This window comes from Silurus meridionalis, chromosome 27 (assembly GCF_014805685.1).
Source record: "Silurus meridionalis isolate SWU-2019-XX chromosome 27, ASM1480568v1, whole genome shotgun sequence".
NCBI classification, from domain to species: Eukaryota; Metazoa; Chordata; class Actinopteri; order Siluriformes; family Siluridae; genus Silurus; species Silurus meridionalis.
Window position 1 is genome coordinate 6,758,558 of NC_060910.1, and position 23,063 is coordinate 6,781,620.

Consider the following 23,063-nt stretch of genomic DNA (forward strand, 5'->3'; position numbering starts at 1 on the left):
AGTTCTGAGATAAAAGTAAAAAGTGAACGGTCCGAACATTACACTGTGATCATTAATGTTGTGATTTCAGCAACCTTTGAGATGATTGTGCACTCCATATAGTAAATGAAAGCGTTTCCTTCCTGGACCGGGTGTTAAAAATGTTGTTTTAGCCATCCATTTGACTTTTACTCAAACGTAAAATGACTTAAATGTGCATGAAGTGTGTTTTTTTTCTCCTTCTGAGTCTTTTTGTCCCCCTTTTGTGTAACTTGTATCAGGTCTCAAGATGCTTGTTTTGTGCAGCTTCCTGGTGTGCCTTGTAAATTTACTTTTGACCTAAAAAAAAGATAACAAAATAATAAGTTTGATCATCACACAGAGTCAATCTGGAATTCTGGTCTATAAAATTGACACCAACTCTAAAAGCACTACTTACCTATTATGTGTCATGTGACTTTTAACTAGCTGTCCGGCAGCAAGAGCAGCCATGAGCGATAATTCCCCTGCCATCACGGTGGCACATACCACCCTGGCAAGCTGCCGGGCATTTTCACCTGGACACGTCTCACTGGCACCCTGCACGCCTAACATCTAAAAGTAAGAAAAAAAACAACATTTTCAGCCTGACATATCAATGATTCAGGTATGGCCTTGTTTTATTAACCTTAGGTGTAGTTTAGACAAACAGATAGCTGTTTATCCTTGGTATTTGGTAATGAACGGGGTACTGAGTGTTCTGTAACTTCTGTCAGTATCAGGGTTGCTAGTTTACCAAAAATAAGTCAGGCTCAATGCCACCCACTTCCAAAGAAAGTTAAGGTAAAATTACTGAAAAATATAACAGTTGTACTCATACGGCCATCTGTTTGCATGGAATGTGCAGGAATTGCATACAAAAGAATTGCATACAAGAACTCAAAAAGTACAAATAACTAGACAAACAAAGCTATAATAAAACTGACCACATTGCACAAGACTCTGAAAACACAATACTGACATATACTGTAAATAATAGTGTGTCTTTTCTGTAGAAAGTCAGTAAAATTTGTATTTCTTGAACATTTGTAGACGAGCACGTTTTTAGATCATGCATAACGGATTTATTGCATGACGCTATATATGAATAATTGTCTTTAACAAAGCTGTTTGACGCTTGTACGTACACTGCAAAACCCGCACCTTTAAAATCCAATACATCCTTTTAAAGATCCTCAGTGCAAGAATATTTACATTGAAAAGAAAGTTTATTAAGTATTACTTAAACCGTACTATAAATACCACAAATTGATATAAATAATGACCGATACTGTGAATATAAAAAAACTATTTACTGATACAAATACCTTTGGTTTACATAACTTAAGAGCATATGAGTAGGCTTCATGTGACCGATATGCTTTAAATATTTGAAATAATTTTGTTTATATAATGTTTGTAAAAACACTTTAAGATCATATTTAAATGAGAAACAACAATAACCCATTATCTACAGTGTGGATGAATATTTCAAAATGCCAAAGTTTTTTTGTAAAACTGGAAAAATGGGGACACATTGTTATTCAACAAATGCTTTTCAACCATCACCAAATGCCCACTTAGTGTTGCCACTTGTGTTCTATTAACCTTAGACAGAAGTTAATATTAAGCATTAACAGGGCCATATACTCCTAAGACTCCATTACCCTAATACTATCTGGCTAGCTCTGGTCTTTTTATTGGAACTTCTTGGAAATTGTTTGACAGTGAATAGAATGTCTAAACCTGTATGACAACAGATAGACTATAAAGTGACCTACTATATACAGGAGACTTACTTATTGTAAGCTGTTAACTGAGTGGGCAATAAAAAGTGTAGATACCTGCAGACAGGCTTGTTGAGGTGCCAGATTGGTTCCTCCTCCTACAGTGCCTAGTTCAATGGAAGGCATGGTGCAGCTGATGTAGAGATCCTCTTCTATAGGTCCTGCTGCTTCCATTAGTGTGATACAGTTAGAGCTGCCCACTGTCTGAGCTGGGTCCTGTCAAAGTAATTCTCACAGTTACTCTGACATCATCCTTATTTTCTCTAGTAGTATATATGTTGAATGCATATAGTTGGTGGAAATGTCCATTACCTGTCCACATGCGATGTAAATGGCTGCAACAATGTTGGCTGCGTGAGCATTGTAGCCCCCAATACTTCCTGCCATGGCTGAACCCACAAGATTTTTATTGATATTAAGATCCACCAGAGCATGTGTACTGGTCTTCAAAACCTGCAAAAAGGGTTTGTTTATTACAATTTTGCTGCATTTTGTGATCCTAATGATACATATTCAACTAGCTTGAAGAACTTTACCTCTCTGACAACTTGAGCAGGTATAACAGCTTCACACACCACAGACTTGCCCCTGCCCTCAATCCAATTAATAGCAGCTGGTTTTTTATCAGTGCAGTAATTTCCACTAACTGCCAGGACCTGCAGCTCAGAAAATTCCTCCTTAAGCCTACCCAGAGCATTCTCTGTTCCCTGAAAACCCAAATGGGAGCAAATAAGACATCATAAAGGCTTATTTCATACAATATCTTATTACAATATATTATATAACATTACCTTTGAGATCATGTTCATGCCCATCGCATCTCCAGTTTGGGACTGGAAGCGTATATAGAGATTACGTGAAGCAACGGCAATCAGGAGCTTCTCTAAACGTGCAAACCTAAAAAGGAAAAGCAAAACCAAAACGTTTACATACACATAGCTATATGCAAAACAAGTCATTTTAGAATATGTGATTTTCTGTTTGTTTACCTGCTAGTGTGGTCAAATGACTCTTTGATGCACTTGTAGCCCTCTGGGCTCTCTAGCCAGGCCTTCACCTCAGCAGCCTTGCAGGCAGAAGGCATTCGAACTACAGGGCCGCGGGTCATACTATCAGCCAAAAGCCTGCTGTTGACTCCACCGGCAAGCTTTAAGAGAAATACAAGCATTAATGCATGTTAAGGTTGTAGTCAAGATTTGTAACATTATGTACTGTTTTCCATATCTTAGAGCAGATTAGATAGAGCCATGAAAATATGATTTACAGCTATTGCTCTGCAGCCTCGATTTGTGCTTGCCACCAGGCAGCCCTCAGTTGTAGCCAATGGGACCTGGAACTGCTTTCCATCCAAAAGCAGAGGGCCTGCAACGCCCACTGGAACAGGCATGTAACCAATGATGTTCTCACAGCAAGTTCCCATCACCTGTGAAAAATAATAAGTCATCTAAAATGGCCTAACCTCTGAAGAAGTTTGAAAATGTGAAATTTTCTTCATTTACCTGAGAGTAGTTGTAATCTTTGTATGGAAGACAGGTGAGCGCAGAGGTCTTGGGGAGTTTGGGGCAGAGCATCTTTCTCCGGATCATCACCCCTCTCTCTGGGCTCTCCATCAGTGCCTCTAACTTATATGCAGGAATGTGCTTCGCAGTTACTAACATTATAACCTCAGCATCACTCAGATTTTGTGCCCCCATCTGTAAAATCACAAATATTTTTCATATATATGTTTCATAATGCACTCTTCTGCAGAGAGCTCGTACACAATACTTTTAAAGAAGGACGATTCTTGAAGTCAAAAGAGATTTCTGAGCCTCTCGTCACACACTAATTGGTTAAGAGTAAGTGAGTAAGTAGTGTGAGCAAGCTAATTAGAGATTACATGGGTCATAACCACAAAGCCAAGGACACAAGGAGTCCTAGATTCTCTACATACGCTCCTGGTAATTAAATACCTTCACTAAAACAGTAGACAGGCATACTATTTGATTAAACAAAAATTTCAACTCCATCCTCACCTGTGGGTCTTTCAGAATGCTCAAGCACTTTTCCACTGGCCTGGGCTCTGAGGGGATACTGGGCTGAGGCTCCACCACAACACTGTTGTCCAAGGTTTCCACCTCTCCCACCACAAACATGCTTTTTGGTGTTGGCTCATTAGTGATAGGCAAGGGCTTTATCACTAAATCTAGAAAATTAATAATAGCAAATTTAGACATTAAAACTTATGGCTCAGTTCATAAACATTTGCTGAGGTTTCAAAGAAATATAACAAATCTATAATGGATAAAAATGGATAATAAACCCCTACCTATTTCCTCTTTAGTGATGACAGCAGGAGGAGCAGTGGGCTTCTCGATCCTGTTAGTGCAAGAGGTCACATCCTTTCTGCAGCACTGGTCAGGACACTGTTTCTGTGTGAGCTCGGCGGTTGGAGTAGAGACTTTAAGAGACAGCGTAGACTCCATTTCCACCTGCTCAAAAAAGATGTACTTCACGGCCAGGAAGAGGGCGAGGCCTAAAGTGATGACCTGCTCAATGTCCATGCTTATCATCCTGTTAAGATACACATTTACTTCTTATTAAAAACGCGACAGGGTAGCAATATACAGGAAAACATATAATTTATGCTAGTGTGTATTCTTTGGAAATTTGACTGTTGATTTAATTATATTTTAGCCTAATTTGCAAGCACAGAGCAAAACAAGAATAATAAAGCTCCTCCTAAAATTACTTACCTGGACAGATAGAACTGCCACAGGGGCACGTCTGGCTCAATCCTCTTGGGTGAATTTAAACTCATCCCCACTTGTGGAACATCCAGAGTTCTATTTGGAGATGCAGGATCTGCAATCCATCGACTGTGAGCGTGAACCATCACCAGGCCTAGAGACTGTCAAAGGAAATGAAAAATTGGTAAGTACTCATGGACAATGCAATATTTGCAGAATCTGCAAATCTGGTGGTGCTCTAAATTAGTAGGAGATCTTTAGTTTTAAGTTAATTTAAAAAAACTATTAAGATTCAGAGCTTCTACTATGATGAATTTGAAATGTAATTTGTTTGACAATATTGGTAATTAAAATTCGATGACTAAATGACCTAAACCAGGTCTTCATTTATAATAAATCTCCTCCTATGTCCAGTTTGTACCATGATCATCTTGACTCTCTGTGTGACCGGATTTGGCTTGTTGTCCTCCTCTTCCTCCAGGACACGAGCAAAGTGGTTTAGCTGCCAGATTGGATGTCCTTCTCTGCTTTCCCTGGATAGCTGTGTTAGAAACATTTTAGAAAATGCTGATGAAAAATGACGTCTTTTATCCCATGAAAACAATATTTACAGCATATATAGTTTCAAGGCAGAATTTCACTTACCTCAAGCACTAACGAGACACAGGCTGGGAAGAAAGTCATGAAGGCAAAGTAGTTCGCGAGGACAGACATGCATCCAAAGCCGCACATGATCTCAAGCTGACGAACACCTGTCATTCATCAGAAATAGATGTTGAAGCTTTCTGTTTAGGTTTACCTCACCGTAATTTAATACGAATTGTTGTGCACTTAAATTCTTACATTTGATTGGATAATCATTTCTTACAATAGCATCTCTTACCAGAGGAAATTACTTTTAATATGTTTATTGTTTCTAAATTAACAGGTCATTTACAGAGACCTGAATAGGGGAAATGCTATGTACCTGACATGGTCCCTACACCAATTACTAGACACTCCACCAGGGCATCCAGAGTGAACGTTGGACCCAGTACTGCCATTCCTCTAGCTATGTTTTCTCTGACCTCATCCTGAAGCATAAAAAAAATAGCTACAGTAAACCAACATCAATGTTTTGTCGAAGGTAATTATTTAAATAAGGTCTAGACAGATAAGAATGTGATGTCATGTACCTGTGAGTTTGAACTCAGTGCAAATTTTGCCAGAGCACATGCTTTGGAGAGGTCAATCAAAAGCAAAAAGAATGGCAATGCCTCACTATAAAACAAAAAATATATATGTTACTGTATAGCCGCAAACAAGTTGTGGATCGTATTAAATAAAACAATCATAGCAATTTACGTACTTTAAACCTGTCAGCTCCTTATCCAAGAAATGAATCACAACAGTGCTGAACACAAAACTGGAAAAGATAGTGAAAAGTCCAGCAATACCTGAAAAGAAACAAAAAAAGAAAAAGATATTAACATCAGATATAGGTTCTATTCTCTGGACCACATGGATATAAACCTATAAAAACCTACCCAGAATATACTTCGACCCAAGCTGCCGAAGATTTTGAAATTGGAAGTAAATATAGATGATCGCAATGCATCGTGTGATTGTCAGAATGATGATGTCACTACTGAGGACTTGCTGCATACATGGACATCCATGGACAGTAAAGTAAAAATGTTATCATTCACAGTTTTACTACAATTTACAAATAATCATCAGAACAGATTTTGACCGTAATTTTACACAGTACCTCTTCGTATTTGGGGCAGTCAAAGTTCCAACCACAAATGCGGTTATTGCCAGTGAACATATTCATGGACATCATACAGATGGTGAGCGTGACCGTGGCCACAATCACCTCCCAGGGATGGGAGGCCACAAACATGCCATGGAGTCGGAAAAGTCTGCTCAGCATTTTGGTCTCTCTGACGTATTGCAGCTGGATCGGAAGGGCATAAAAGAAAGGAGGAGAAAGAGGCGTGAATAAGAAACTCATCCGACAGGACTGGGGTGATGAAGCTCCAATCTCTAACAAAGACTTGTAAGTGTTTAATACTATCCTTGTTAGATATTCCTTTAAACAATAATAATAATAATAATAATAATAATAATAATACTGGGATAAAATTATAAACCTAAATTTTTATGATTGTAATTATTAAACTATATTATTACATATTGTAAGTGATGAATATATGAAATATCATTAAAAAAACTATTATTGCTTAAACTATTATTGATTAAGTAAACAAATAATAATAATAATAATAATAATAATAATAATAATAATAATAATGTGACTAATGCGGATCGGTACAATATAAATAATTGTATTATTATTATTATCATTATTATTATATGCAGGATAATGAACCTTCACGCTTAAAAATGCTACCTATGAATATAATATTAATGCAGTAAATAGTTTTTTCCGTCTATTAAAAAAAAAAAATCAAACACGGTTTTCATAAAAAATACGATTAAATCATTTGACCGTAATGACATCATCTAATAAATATAAATCTGCCCTTAGTACTTACCAAAGCCAGAGTAGATAATTATAGTAATAATGTGTACCTGGTTAATGAACTCCTCGTCTGTGGGCTAATGCAGGAACCCGGAGTAAATAAGAGGATGGCAGGGGCTCCAGTCCGCTCGCGCTGTGAGGAGAAAGCGGACAGTGTTAATCTGCAGCCGGTGGTATAAGTGAGATCTTCGCTGCTCAGGCCAATCACCTGCAGCCGCCCGCCTGTACCGCGTGTGGAGCGATGGCAAGGCACTGCGTCACTGCTCACCGAGCCAATCACATTCACGGACCGCAGAAATGAACGCACAAGCCGCGCCCATTTCAACCGTTGTATATAGAAGGTATTTACAGTAGGAGGACGCGTGATCTCGCCATCGTTTATCCATAGGCATTTAGTTTATGACAATTACAGTAGTACCAGGAAAAAGCTTATATATATATATATATAGACACACACACACACATACACAACACTACTGTGCAAAAGTTTTATTCAGGTGTGTGAGAAAATGCTGTAAAATAAGAATGCTTTCCAAATACGTATTTAAATTGCTTATTATTTGCAATTTACAAAATGCAAAGTAGGCAAATGGGAGAAAATCCAAATCAAATCAATATTTGGTGTGACCACGCTTTGGCTATAAATTCTTACTTTTGCACGCTTGCATAAAGTCAGGGATGTTGTAGGAGTGGAGTTCTAATGAATAATTTCATATTTAGGTAAATTAAATCACAGTCATGAACTGAAACATAATTGGGTGTGTGTAAGAGGGATTTCAACTGAGTGACGAAGAGCCTAAATCTGCTACTAAGGTGTGTGTATGTGTATGTGTGTGTGGAAGACAGTTTAATGTCACAGGTCATACACCACAGCAAGATTGAGTTCAGCAAAACTACTGGACTGTTGCTCAGTGGGCCCAAGTCATCTTTTCAGATGAAAGAAAAGAAAATGTAGCATTTCATTTGGAAATCAAGGTCCCAGAGTCTGGGAGAAAAGAGGAGAGGCACAGAATCCAAGTTGCTTGAGATCCAGTGTAAAGTTTGCACAGTCAGTGGTGGTTTGGGGAGTCATGTCATCTGCTGGTGTTGGTCCACTGTGTTTTATCAAGTCCAAGGTCAGCACAGACACCTACCAGAAAGTTTTAGAGCACGTCATGCTTCCCGCTGCTGACCAGCTTTATGGAGATGCTGATTTCATTTTCCAGCAGGATTTGGCACCTGCCCACACTGCCAAAAGCAAGAGACCAAAAAATGCTAAATGGGGCCACTGTCAAAGAAACCTGGGCTTCCATACCACCTCAGCAGTGGCACAGACTGATCATCTCAATGCCATAACGAATTATCATAGATTGTGGAAACTTAACACTGGACTTAAAACAACTTGGGCTATGAGCTTCTCCACCTTTCCTCCAGACTCTAGGACCTTGGTTTCCAAATGAAATCAAAACTTGCTCTCTTTTGAAGGAGGACTTTGGACCACTGGGCAACAGTTCAGTTCTTCTTCTCTTTAGCCCAGGTAAGATGACTCTAAAGTTGCCTGTGTTTTAGGAGTGGCTTAACAAGAGGAAAACAACAACTGTAGCCAAATGTCTTGACACATCTGTATGTGGTGGCTCTTGATGCCTTGACCTTAGCCTCAGTCCATTCCTTGTGAAGTTGTGCACCTTTTTCTTCCACATTTTTTCCTTCCACTCAACTTTGAGTTAACATGCTTGGATACAGCACTCTGTGAACAGCAGCTTCTTTGGCAATACATGTTTGTGGCTTACCCTTCTTGTGAAGGGTGTCAATAATTGTCTTCTGGACAACTATCAGATCAGCAGTCTTCCACATGATTGTGTAGCCTAGTGGACCATTTTGAAAGCTTAAAAAACCTTTGCAGGTGTTTTGAGTTGCTGTTTAGCCTGTCACCATATTCAAATTTTTTGAGATAGTAAATTGGTGAGTTTTTGTTAAATGTGAGACAAAATCTTTACAATTAAAAGAAACAAAAACTTAAACTACTTTAGTCTGTGTGCATTGAATTTATTGAATACACGAGTTTCACAATTTGAGTTGAATTACGGAAATAAATTATCTTTTCCATGACATTCTAATTTATTGAGATGCACCTGTACACACACACACACACACATACACACACACACACACACACACACACACACACACACACACACACACACACACACACAAACACACACATATGTGTATATATATATATATATATATATATATATATATATATATATATATATATATATATAAAATATAAGAGCATTTGTGTGTGTGTGTTGGTTAGACCAACAAACCACTGCCTTATAAAAATATTGTAATTCAAAACAAAAAATTTCCAAACACAAAAATAAAATAAACTACTAATAGAGACTAAACAAATCAATATTTAGCAAGATTACTCTCAGGTGAACTTTGTGCAATTTTACAAGTAATTTGTTGGTAAGTTCTACTCAGTATCCAGTGCCACAGTTCATCTGTACACTTTGACTTGGAATCCTTCATTATGTTTTTTTTGTATGAAACACAGTTAGTTATGTGAGTTGTTAATTTCTGAATTAAAAATAAATAAACAGATGAATGAATGAATGACTTCATCTCACTCAGCCAACCAACTTGTGGAGCATAGGCACACATTTATCATCATCCCTTCAACTTCCAGCTTCACGTTTTTAACCCTATCAGAAACTCTCTTCACCTCCACTACACTCTTACTGTACTCTACCTTCAGAATCATCAATAGAAGATAGAAGAGTTTAAACCCCCCTCCAATGTTTCTGGCCTTTCTTCCCTTCCACTTGGTCTCCTGAACACACAACATATCTACCTTTCTCCTCTCCATCATATCAGCTAACTCTCTCCCTTTACCAGTCATACATTTAAAGTATTAACCCGAACCTCCACTCTCCTACACTTCTCCTTTTCCTTCTGTTTCTGTAGACGTCTTCCTCCTCTACCCTGTTGGCTAACAATATCTGTGGCGGTCATTGGTAACCCGGGCGTCGACCGATTCGGTTTGAATTTCTGATTCGTGATCCGCATATTTAATTTGGCACGTTTTATGCTGGATGTCTTTCAAACGCAAACCTCCTCATTTATCCGGGCTTGGGACTAAGAGTGCACTGGCTTGTGCAACCCTAATAGCTGTGTTTAATTTGATAAATATTGAATAATTATTGGTTAAGTACTGAATGAGTATTGGATGAGTATTGGAAAAGTATTGGATTAATATTTATTGAATAGTAGAGAATTGGATATGTATTATATGAGTATTAACTGAATATTGGATGAGAATTTTTGTAATACTGTTTGAGTATTGGATAAGCATTATTTTAGTATTGGATGAGTATTGTTTGAGTAATGTTTGAGCATTGGATGAGTATTGTTTGAGCATTGTTTGAGTATTGGATGGGTATTTGTTGAGTATTGGATGAGTATTGTTTGAGTATTGGATGAGCATTGTTTAAGTATTGTTTGAGTATTGGATGAGTATTGTTTGAATATTGGATGAGCATTGTTTAAGTTTTGGATGAGTATTGTTTGAGTATTGTTTCTGTATTGGATGAGCATTGTTTGAGTATTGTTTGAGTATTGGATGAGTATTGTTTGAGTATTAGATGAGTATTGGATGAGTATTGTTTGAGTATTGGATGAGTATTGTTTGAGTATTGTTTGAGTATTAGATGAGTATTAGATGAGTATTGGATGAGTATTGGATGAGTATTGGTTGACCTTTTTACACTCTCGCGCCACAGCTGCGCGACCCCGCCCGTCTGCCGTCCCACCAATCAGCGCAGTGCCGTGCTCGCGCTCCGAATATTTTCGCGCGCGAGAGGTCGCGAGCTCGCTGAGGGCGCTGAGGAGGCAGGACGCCAACGTTCAATAAAACCCATTCAGTTATATTAATAGATTGTTGGTTGGTGATTAATTGACTGATAAATTGATAAGCATGGAATTCGTTTTAGACCACGAAGAGGAAGTTACAACAGACCCGGAGACCGAAGAAGTAGATGAAAAGTTTTATATGAATAGGTAAAAACCGCTAGCTTTAACCACAGCTGTCTGATAGCGCGTGTAGAATCCAGCTAGCAGACAACTAACTACCTGCTACAACTGTCTATAGTAAAAACGACCTTAAATGTTCATTAATTACAATGTAAGCAGACAGAAATTTTGCTGTGTAGACGATGTATTTATTAGGAGAACTGTTTTGCTCTTTCTACAGGCTGTTGATGTTGGATACTGCAGGAATACTGTCTACATCCGGCCATCATTCTCCTCCTCTGTTATCTTCTCACTGCGGTAAACATTACAGCATCTTACTGACATGCACAAGTTTAGATTAACATATTACAGAAATTATTTAATATCCTCCTTTATAAAGTTCGTACCAACATTACAACATCCGGATAAATACAATAATAAGTCTGCACCATGGTTGTAAATTTGACCTGTCTGATTTCCTATAATAAGTTTATTAGTTCTATTTAGTTCAGTTTCATTGAGCATTTCTTGACAGAAATTTCGCCAGAGATTGGACTTTTGGTCCACAAAGGAGTCAGAATACCTGCTAGCAGCAGTCAGGTAAAATGCACCAAAAAAGAATACATAAAACACAATAACACATATTCGGATGGACCCAGGGTCCCTAATCACCAGGACACATCCCTGTGCTGGGCTGTGGACCATTAAATACCGGGCCACACAGAAAGAATAACAACCTTTATAATTTTATTTTAATTTTATTGACTTTAATGGTCATTCTGTATTTTTTTTAATAATAAATGAAGATTTCACTGATTCTGCATTATGATGAGATGAGTTAAGTTTTCATTATATATGTTTACATGTTATAGTGTTTAGTTATGCACTTAACATCTAAGTGCTCTGTGGTGTAAATAAGGTTTGGGACCGCTGATGTTGACTGTCTATGCTGCAGCATTACAGTTTTCATTCACTTGCATTAATGACAGAATAAAAATACTCCTGTGCACAAATTGAGTGCAATGAAAAGGGGCATCAGTGCCCAGTGACACTAATAATGTAATGTGTATGAAGGAGCACAAAATCCATAGAGCTACTCCCAAAAATCTTGTAGAACACTGTAATACTTATATTATAATCTTTACAGATTAGTGCCAGCCCATGCTCATTAGGTCAGAGCAACACTGTTTGCAAGGAGGATGATGGGCCAGCAAAAATAAATCAGACAAAAGGTAAGCATAGAAGCTTGTGCTGTGACAAAAAGTATGTTAGATATCATTGAAAGTGTTTGTGACACAACTAAAATAAAAATAACTCGCTTTGACTTAATTAATATAATATTGCATTCACTTCATGGTGCTGCATGTAGCATAGCTGCCTCATAAGCTATGCTGGTCTGGGTTTGAGGCAAGTTCTCCTTGTTATCCACAAAAAAATTATCAAATACACTCCACTGTTTGTGTTTTACTGCAAATTAAATAAATCTCTATTCCTACTGGCTGTTGCTTGTCATTGTGTTAATATATATAATAGCTTTCTTAGTTTCTGTGATTCATTTTGGTTTTGATGCAGTGGGTCCGGTGACTCTGGAAACATCTTCAAAATCCAGAAGAATCCATACAAACAACAAACAACCTCATCCCAACCCTACAACCTTAGTTGAACATCCCGAACATCCCGAACATGGCACGTCACAGTGTGTCTGCAGTAAACAGAGCACTGTAGGCAGTCAGAGAAGTTTAATAAAGTGCAATGGCAGTCTTTCTAAAAGCAGGTTAGTAGGGTTTTACAGACAATAATATACTAATCTACTAATCTGACTGGTTGTAGTCCATTTGTAACACATCACTAAAATGAAATATGACTGACTTGTTCTACACGTAGGTCACAGGAGCCGGGGTGCAGAGATTTATCTTCTGAAAGAGTGGAGACTGTAAACAGTGCTGTGGTATCTCATATGTCCACGAGAGGTCAGCAGACACCAGGAACAGGTGTTTCCTTCTGTTTATTTGATTGCAATTAAAAATGAAGGTCTGGCGAGAGTTTTTTATACAGAAAATTTAAGAGAAAATTTTATTTTATTTTATTTTTACCACACACCAAATCAGCTAGTTGAACCAAAACCACAGAGAATCGAAAAATACTAAAAGTGCACGGCTGTTGCTCTCTGAACAGACAGGATTATCGTATTCAAGCACTTACAACTCTATACCATATTTATAGGTTATCATGATTTCAAAAAGGAGAACAGAGCTACATAAATAAATAAAAAAAATCATGGTAATTATTGTATATGTCTAGAAATTTATATCAGGGTCATTGTCCTGTTTCAGCTTAAGAAACAACACAAGAGCCTTAGTCATGAACATGAATAAACTTGGCCTGACTGTTTGCAAACAGACATACTGATAAAAACTTACATATGAAAATAAACATTTAATATTAACCAGATTGCTAACTATAGCCAGGCTAGATTATGTTTAATTAAAAAGAGAATGTGATTACAATAAAATGCAATTAATTATACATAACTAGATGTATCTATTACGTGAAAATATTTAGTTTTTATTTATATTTGTGCCAATCATGCAATTAAGATTATGAAGGTTACCGTAAGTTAATATAAGACTGTTAAAGACTTAAGACTGCTTTTTGATTACTGTTTGTTTTAGGCTCTTGTGGTAGCACAGTTAAAAAACCAACAAGTGACAAACGAAAAGTCTCAAAATTACGGAGCATCCATAAACGAAACAAATTTGGAGAGACTCCCCTCCATCTTGCTGTGATGAAAGGAGATCTTCAATCTGTAAAAGACATAATTGAAGTTGGTGCCCGCGTCAACTTGGCGGATAATGCAGGTACATTTTACTATAACACAATCCACAAACCGGTATAGATTAAATCGTGTTACTAACCTAAGAATGCTGACATTCTATTAAACTCTATATTTTGCCCACTTGTCCACCGATATTGAATTTAAAGCTGTGATCCATTATTTCAGGCTGGACCCCACTTCATGAGGCAGCATTGGGACATAATTGCGCCATTGCAGAAACTCTGCTTAAAGCTGGAGCCAAAGTGAATTCTGTAGGATATGAAGGGATTATGCCTTTACACGATGCAGTACTACTTGGGAACTTTAAGGTGTGTCTCCTGTTAACGGTGTCTGTATTTGTATTTCTGCTGTCATTTTGTAAAACATGGTCTTATTTTTGTGAATCTAGCTTGTTCAGTTGCTGTTAAAGTGGGGTGCTAATCCATTATTGAAGAATCAGAAGGGAGACAATGCCATAGACCTCTGTCAAGACATGAGTATGGAGAAACTACTGAGACAATATGCATCTAAGCACTGTAGAGTAAGTATCATTTAACTTGCAACAAAAAACAGGCATGCTTCAATCATATATACGTTTTTTTGCAGTGTACATTTTGCAGTAGGCCATGCTGACCCAGTGTCTGTTTACCGATTTTGATATGAGAAAATTGCATTATTATTCAGGACAGTATGCAGTAGAAAGAAATATCAATCTCCACAAGGGCTTATTACACAAAGGGACATATTACAGAAATTGAAGGGAAAACATTTTACAGAAACCATCAAATACAATACACAACACAGTGGTAAGTAGGTCATTATAACCACAAGCTGCATAGAAATGTCTGAGTTTTGGGAATAAAGTGACTTGTGCTATGACTGACATGCTGGAATACTGGTACAGGTGAGTATATACCTCAGTTCTGTGTAGTAAGGGGATGAAACAAGATAAGAGGCCAAAGGTTAGTTTATAAAGTGGTCAGTGCATGATGGAGTATTAGGGAGAGACTTTGCTGCTCCGGAAAAAAAGTTGATTCTGAATGAATGTGGATCACACATTTTTCATGATTTATTTATAGACTGATTTATTTGTGAATTATTTATAGTATATATTTTTATATATTCCATTTTATTGTTTTTTGTTTGTTTGTTTTGTTTTTTGTAGGGTGTAGGTTCATGCAATCCACTACTGTTTAAAGTTGGTTGAAATTTCCATTATGTTTTATTACTGCAGTTCGAAATATATCCAGTAGGTGGCAAAAATGTATGACTCAGGCATTCTAGTGAAAATCCAATATAGTGAAGTGAGCAGTGCATTTGACATTAAATTACGAGTTATATATAGTACTCTTGACCCCACAAAAAGAAAGTCCAAAACATGTGAGTCTAAAATAATGAAAAATCATGATACCATGTGTAAGAGACATGTCTAATTCAGTAGCTGTTCAACAGACAAAAGTAAAATAATTAATTATTAAAATATGTTTTATTTAGTTTTAATATAAACAATACTTAAATGCATAATGTACTTAAAAAAATAAATTTATATTGGTGAAAAATTATTAATGAATAAACTGGAATTTTAACATAATCATGAGTATTAAATAACCAAATTGTCCATTTCAATTCAGAAATGTTTTTTACTGAAAAAGAAAATGCAAGAAAACAAAAAAAAAATATTTTAATAAACACAAAAATATGTATTAAATCTAAAAAATAAATATATAAATCTATCACTTCCACCACTGATTTAGTTTATAAGGCATGGAGTTGCTCTCTAATTTTCCAACAGCCAGATAAACATTTAAAGAACTATATTTATTCTTTTATTTTTTGTGCCTGTATATATTCTGTTCAAAATAATATAATGTTACAGTAGTGATTGATTTTTAGAAGAATGATAAATTACACCACATTCTATTTAGCTAAACAGTTTCTCCTTAAAGAGTAAAAGAAGCATTTTATTAGCCTAATTTCCTTTGACAGTTTCGCAGTGTAAGCTAGTGTCGGCTGTGATAGGAGCGTTTGGATGAATGCCAGACTTTTCTGCTATTGCTTCCAAAAAAACCATCAATAACTCTGCAGTAGGCCTAGGCGTGTTTCCTAGCCAGGCCAGGGCTGTGCTTCCTGTGGTATGTTCCAGCGGCAGAATTTTCAAGTTAGCTTTATACCATGAGTTATGATTTGTTAGGTAAAATTGCAGGTAAATATTTGTCCTGAGCATGGCTGCAGTATTTGCAGTATACATATAGATGCAGTACAAACCTCACATTTCAGCAACCATTTTAGTAGATCTTCTCAGGGGACAATACTATAGAAATGAAACTTGGATATATTTTAGTATAATCAATGTGTATATCAGTACAGATTTACTGTCCTCTGAAAATAACTCAACATACAGCCATATTTAAATAACTGTCAACAAAAGTAAGTACACCCTAAGTAAACATGTCAAAACGGTGTCCAAAGTTCTGTGTGAGCACCATTGATATCTAGCACTGCCTTAATCCTCCTGGGCATGGAATTCAACAGAGCTGCACAGGTTGTTGGTGGGATCCTCTTCCACTCCTCCATAATAACATCACAGAGATGCTGGATGTCAGACACATAGTGCTTCTTCACCTTTCGCTGGACGATGCCCCACAGGTGCTTAATAGTGTTAAGGTCTGGAGACATACATGGCAACTCTATCAACTTTACCTTCAGCATCCTCAGCAGGGCAGTTGTCATCTTGAAAGTGCGTTTGGGGTCGTTATTATGTTAGAAAACTGCCGTTCAGCCCAGTTTTAAAAGGGAGGACATCATGTTCTGCTTTACAATGTCACAGTACATGTTGAAATCCTTGTTTCCCTAAATGAACCCGCATCCCCAGTACCAGCACCACTCATGCAGCCCCAGACCATGATGCTACCACCACCAAGACAATTTTCTGGACACCATCTGAGCCAAACAAGTTTATCTGTCTCATCAGACCACAGGACATTGTTCCAGTAATTCATGCTCTTGGACAGGTTGTCTTCAGCAAACTGCTTGCAGGCTTTCATGTTAGCAAGCTTCAGAAGAGGATTCCTTCTGGGACGACAGCCATGCAAACCAACTTGTTGCAGTGTGTGGAGTATTGCCTTAGCACTGAAAAGTGGACCTTCCGCTTCTATATCTGTTGAACTTCCACAAAATTGTAACTGCTCTAATAAACAATACTTAAATTTGTATGGTCCTGTCAAGCAGACAAAAACATGAACATGATGAAAAGGACATGTGGCTTTGCAGGGTTACGTGACGTACAGCTGTTATCACTTAGAGTGTACTCACTTCTGTTGCCAGCTATTTTGACAATAATGGCTGAATGTATGTATGAGGAGTGAAAGAGGATCCCAGCAACAACCTGTGCAGCTGTGGTGAATTCCACGACCAAGAGGATTAAGGCAGTGGTCAGAACTCAGAACCCGTCTCTGAGCAGACACATCACGGGTGAATTCTTTGTTTCGGTTGATTTCTAATGTAGCCCTCTTAACCTAATAAAGTTAAATGAAATAGACGTCAAAAGCCAATGAAAAACTTCAGTCTTGGATGAGTAAAAGCAAAAACTTCTTTATTGCAGTCACGTTCTAATAAGCCCATAGAAGGTGGTCACTTCATCACATCAAAATGATGAAGCACACTTTGGACACTCATATTTATACCCTGGTGTTACATGACACCTTTATCTTTTTAAATTTCTTCATTCTAGCAAATTCCCCTTATTTTCTCGTTTTCGCCTTCTATATTTCAGTTCCCATATCTTCGCACCTTGGTTCTCCACCACTTCCTGTGATCACAAATTTGGGCATTTTCTCTGTTTTAATTAAGAAAAGAATGTGCATTAAACTTTCACTCCCTCTTGTACAGCCTCCAACTCTCAGTTTTTGTGTGGACAACCATTTTGCAGCCTATTTTTCCTTCCTGCATCTGCAATGTGTAAGTGTTCTGCTTTTATTCTTTTTTTTATAACGCTGTTTGCTATCCTACTTTTATTAGATCAAGCTATATTATTTTACTTAGATTGTCTATTCATGTATGTTTAACTACATTATTCTACTTGGTTATGTTAGTACCTAGGTCATACTTCATTCGTAATTTCTGAACTGACTGTTGCATAGCATTTATTAGCTTGTTACTTTTGTTGCTACATGCACATATTAATTTTATGTTGTTTTTTAAGTAATTGTGATTTCACCTTTTTATATCGTATCTCTGTTGGTTTCTTTTATTCAGCTCCAACTCGCTGACGTTCTGGGACATCTCTTAGGAGCAGTATCGTCAATTTCAACTCTACTTTCTTGAAACCTATAATGAAGACTTTGATGTTGACACCCTCATTCCTGCAACAAACCATCCATCTTCTCCTTACCCTTCATGTTGTTCTCCTACTAATTATTCTCCTACTACTCTGGTTCCATTACAGGATTATTATGTTCCTCCCATAGCCTAACCTGATTCTGACCCTGATTACTCGCCTATGTCTTCTGCAGCAGCTGAGGCCCACCAGCTCTTTTTCATCCCCAATAAACATGCTTAAGTCTGCCTTGTACATTGTTTTTCTGTCTCCAAAACACACTCATAACACCAGTCAGACCCTACTCTACTCTATTTATAAGTATCTGATTATTATTAATTTTATATTTTGAGTATATAAATTATGAGTTTGATGAACATATAGGCTGAATAGGTTTAATCAAGCTACTTCTATTGTATCTAAAATTGGTTCTATACTAATTATTAGGTCAATTTGTTGGATTAATATTAGTTTGATTAAACACACGCTAGATAAGGTTGATTAGAATATTTTTCTCGACATCACTGTGCTAGATAACAATGGTGCTCACACAAAACTTTGGACACAGTTTTGGCGTGTTCACTTAGGGTCTACTCACTTTTGTTGCCAGTTATTTAAAAATGGATGTATGTTTAATTATTTTCAGAGGACAGTAAATCTGTACTGATATACAAGCTGTGAAGTTTAATTTCTATAGTATTGTCCTTTGAGAAGACTAATTTTTGTGAGACACTGTAGGTGGCAGAGAATTTATTTATACGTTTAATGGTGTGATGCACCAAAATTGTTAAATCAAATTAAATTATTTCTCTTATGTATATAAATACCCTGTTTACCACATTGATTACCACATTGCTTAAAACAATTAGTTTATTAATTCGATTCATACAGATAGGTGGCAAATTAAAGGAATCTGTAATGCTTGGTTGGTATTTTGCTGCTTTGTTTTAAATCTGCATGTTTGATCTGAGTCCACTTGTTGATGATTAAAACTTTTCTTTTGTCTTTGTTTGTTAATTATCTATTTTTACGCTTTTTTTTTAACATCACCGTTACTTTACCTTTTCATCTTTATGACTATTTCAGCTGTTAGATGACATTTTGGAAACACGATTACGCCTGTTGATGCAAAGAAAATGACAATTTATTTAACATTAAAATTTTTAAAACATATGTTGTTTCTCTCCTAACCGTCAGAATTTGTGAAATTCACCAGGACATCTTTGCACACATAATCCGAAAATATCCACCTAAGTAAAGCAATGCCATGATTTAAACAATATTTGAATTAAACATCGCTATACTGCATATATATATTTATTTCTGTCTTCATATTGCATCATACCGTCAGACCTCTACAATATAGATTTATCCACTTGTGATTACACTTAACTGACAGGCATCCTGCTCTCCAAAGCTTGGTATAGTCTCTTCTTAAAGCCTTCTCTCTTTGTGAGTATGTTTAATAGAAAGCTGCAGAGCTCAGAGGAAGCCATTAGCCTTGAGCCATTTTCTCTTATTAGCACTAACCTATGTTTGACTCACCACATTCTTTCTATAGTGCTTCTTCCAGCTTGCATTTGCTGCACTGTATATTTCTGAGGCTATCATATTGAACTCATATTGAACTTCTTCATATTGAACTTCTTCAGCTGTCTGATTACTGATTCAGATATCATATATTACACTGTTTTTCAGGGCCAGTACACAGAAGAAATTAATAGTGTTCTTCTCTCTTGATGGCTAATCATCATATCTCCTCACTAATTTGGTTTCTGTCTCCTCCAAGTATCACACAGCTCGATCAGCTGTAACAACTACTAGGGCATGGCAAGGTCAAGCAGCTGTACTTTGCATGAAATTTACTTAGGCAGGGCTATACTAGGTTAGCCTCACTGAGCACAAACATCTCATCTTACAGTAGCTTTACAGTAGTGCATTGGACAACCTGTTTTTTGTTATCAGCACCCAGAAGTAGTAACCCAGATCTGGGACAGCCTGCTGGACAACATATCCATCATCAAAAGATGCTAAATTTTCTTCACACTTCAGACTCTGCATTTTCTGTAGCCTTATAGGTTTATTTCTACATGCAACAAAAGGGCAAAGAGATTCCTGTACAATGTTCGGTCCATTTATTTAAATTTTTGGAACCAATTTCAGGAGACCACAAACTTCATTCAATACAATTCAAATGTGATATTTGTATAAAGTTTCATTACATTAAGTCATCCTACACTGTATGGCCAAAAGGTTTGTGGACATGTGACCGTCAGACCCATATGTGGATCTTACCCGAGTTTCACAAAGACATGGCTTGTCAGATGGAGGAATTGTAATACAGACTGATTCCCAGGCCTCCTCTTTTAACATCAGTGTCTTTTGAGGATGAATGAGCACAAATCCCCATAGCCACATTCCATAATCTGATGGAAAGCCATCCCAGAATAGTGGAGGTTGTTATTATTATTATATCTGAGGGAGGTTAAATCTGAAATGTATCAGATTGTAATATTTCTCACAGTACAGTACATTTATTTTGGATTTGTGTAAATACATGCCTCCTCACCCTTTAATTTGCCCCAATAATCTGTTTTCAATGAAGGTGAGCTTGCAGAACATATCACCGATTGTATTATTTAACCTGGACTGTGGCCATTTAATCCTCAGATCAACTGCTTATCTTCCTTTGTCTAGGTACCATGGTCTACAGATGTGCTGGGCTGCTCATCTCAAATTATTATATAAATTAACTTAATTATGTCTCAGGGCTCTTAACCAATGAAAGGCAATGTTAGCTATATTTCAGCTATATATTTAGTGCCAGATAAATAGGTAATAACACTTTATGATTGTATACATGGACTTTGGGGGTATTACCATACCATATGTCATGTATTTTCCATTGCAGAGTGCTTTGTATGATCCAAAAGTAGCAATGTTATTTAGCCAGGCTTTATAATAATAAACTTGTTATTGACTTACTAAACCTTTATAATTATAGCAATATCAAATTACCTCTACAAATTGTTCTGGAGCGATCCAGCGTTGGAAAATATTTTTGAAGGGCTGTAATGTCTGTGAAAATTCGGGTAACTTGGTTCCATTGCTATTGTAGCTTACTATGTACACAAATCATGTATCATGTATATAATGTTTAATGAGCAATAGAATAGAATAGAATAGCCTTTAGTTGTCACATATACATTATATCACAGTGAAATATTTTTGTTTGCATATGCCAGCTGGATCGGAGGCTTGGTTCAAAACAAAGGGTCAGCAATGCACCCCTGGAGCACAGAAGGTTAAGGGCCTTGCCCAAAAGTGGCATCTTGGTGATACCGGGGCTTCGAACAAGGATCCTTTCCATTTCATTTTAAACATTGCATTATTCAGTGTAGGAATAAGAGTATCAATGAGTAATCTCAGTATCCTCGTATTATATAAACAGACTTAAACTTTCTGGTTACGATATAACCAGTTGTGATCTGTCATGTATGGAGAACAAAGACCAATGCAAATGCAGTAAAAGGTGTTTGATTTGAGAGGCAAATCCAAAGTTAGGGTCAAAAACAGGATTGTATTAGGCAAAGGCAGCGCATGAGAAACAGGAAACAAGATCCAGATAAAAAAAAAAAAACAGAAAATCACAGAAACAACTCTGCAAGGTCCAGTGAAAACGTTGAACATTCCTTTTTGCTTGAACAAACACACAAGGGCTTAATGCTCTAAGTGATTCAAGGAAAATCTGAAAACGGGTCAAAATATTCAGGAAACACGAGAAAGTCGATAAGAGACTAGCAGTGAGAGGATATGGGAACAGACAAGACATGAATCAGAACATGGCAATAAAACAAACACATGCTCTCACCATAGCAATGTAGGCTGTTATCCGTGCTCCCACACTCAGTGTCAGTGTGAGTGGGGAATTTTTTAAACACATTTTGAGCAATAAAAACCTGTATAATTAAAATCATTTGTTAGTCAAAAGGAATTTCTGCTACTTTTAAACCCTGGCACAGGATTGTATCCTAATGTTGTTTTTGTGATACTCAGAGGACAAGACAGTCTCCTGCAGTAGATGCAGCTGAACTTTGTCAAACTGTTTGTCCAGACTCAGAGGATTCAGCAAAAGTACAAGACAGTTCCTCTGCACATTCTGAAGGTATGCAGATACACTGTGGAAATGGCAAATAGGATGTTATACGAGCATTAAACATGCAAGAGTCGGAGACTGAATTATAATAATTATGTGAGATTAACGTCTCTGAGAAAACATTTGTCACTTTACTATTCCCTCTTCTTATTTCTCCCTTATTTCTTAGAAAGACAATCGGGTCAAACTTTGCCCCAACTAAGAGACCAGACAAAAGATTCAGATATTGATGCCTCCTTAGCTGTTCAAGAGCGAGAGTCTATGGGCTGTGACACCATGTCTTGTCCAGACAGTGATCATGATAGCGATATCACTGTGGATTACACAGAGACTCGGTCATCATCACCTGAACACTGGGCTTTAAGTGCTACTCAGGATTTCTTGGGAGCTATAAACCGTTAGTATGATAAGAACTGCCTCTGTCATCTGTAACCAATGTCTACATTTGTAGAAATAACATATTGCAGTGGGTTGTTTATGTGAATGTGCAATTGTTCGTTTTCAGGGTTGTTGTTGAAATGTTTTCAATGATTTAAATAAGATAGCAAAACAGCATAGGATACGATTATGCATTTGTGTTAGCTTTATCATTTGCTAGGGTCAGATTTAGCTGCCATTTCACATGATGCATGCTGTCATTTCTGTAAATACAAGTTGCAAAATATATGTTCAGTGTTCAGAAAAATTTTTTTTTTTTTTTTTACACAAATACAATAAATTAAATTAGGAAAGCAATAAAAC

The 23,063-nt window shown here is 37.0% G+C and overlaps 2 protein-coding genes across 9 annotated transcripts; one reads left to right on the forward strand and one right to left on the reverse strand.

Annotated features, from left to right (window-relative positions):
• Positions 1-216: 216 nt before the first annotated feature.
• On the reverse strand, positions 217-7,222 carry hmgcra (3-hydroxy-3-methylglutaryl-CoA reductase a). The gene is made up of 20 exons (XM_046841586.1): positions 7,091-7,222; positions 6,264-6,452; positions 6,040-6,151; positions 5,862-5,949; positions 5,689-5,773; positions 5,481-5,586; positions 5,159-5,265; positions 4,935-5,054; positions 4,520-4,674; positions 4,093-4,337; positions 3,800-3,969; positions 3,284-3,478; positions 3,049-3,207; positions 2,774-2,931; positions 2,576-2,681; positions 2,321-2,491; positions 2,097-2,237; positions 1,842-2,000; positions 419-573; positions 217-318 (listed from the first exon to the last, which is right to left on the reverse strand). The coding sequence occupies exons 2-20, from the start codon at positions 6,426-6,428 to the stop codon at positions 264-266; spliced, it is 2,652 nt and encodes an 883-aa protein (XP_046697542.1). The 5' UTR covers positions 6,429-6,452; positions 7,091-7,222; the 3' UTR covers positions 217-263.
• Positions 6,517-23,007, forward strand: ankrd31 (ankyrin repeat domain 31). Of its 8 annotated transcripts, none has more exons than XM_046841599.1 (11): positions 6,517-6,554; positions 11,278-11,354; positions 11,572-11,636; positions 12,184-12,268; positions 12,609-12,810; positions 12,921-13,027; positions 13,709-13,894; positions 14,038-14,180; positions 14,261-14,392; positions 22,223-22,331; positions 22,492-23,007. In XM_046841599.1, the coding sequence occupies exons 2-11, from the start codon at positions 11,285-11,287 to the stop codon at positions 22,722-22,724; spliced, it is 1,332 nt and encodes a 443-aa protein (XP_046697555.1). In that variant the 5' UTR covers positions 6,517-6,554; positions 11,278-11,284; the 3' UTR covers positions 22,725-23,007. The 8 variants fall into 8 exon arrangements, with proteins under 8 accessions (XP_046697555.1, XP_046697560.1, XP_046697554.1 ...); XM_046841598.1 differs by lacking the exon at positions 6,517-6,554 and adding an exon at positions 7,250-7,381; XM_046841597.1 differs by lacking the exon at positions 6,517-6,554 and adding an exon at positions 10,754-11,084 and having other exon boundaries at positions 12,921-13,006.
• The last annotated feature ends 56 nt before the right edge of the window (positions 23,008-23,063 follow it).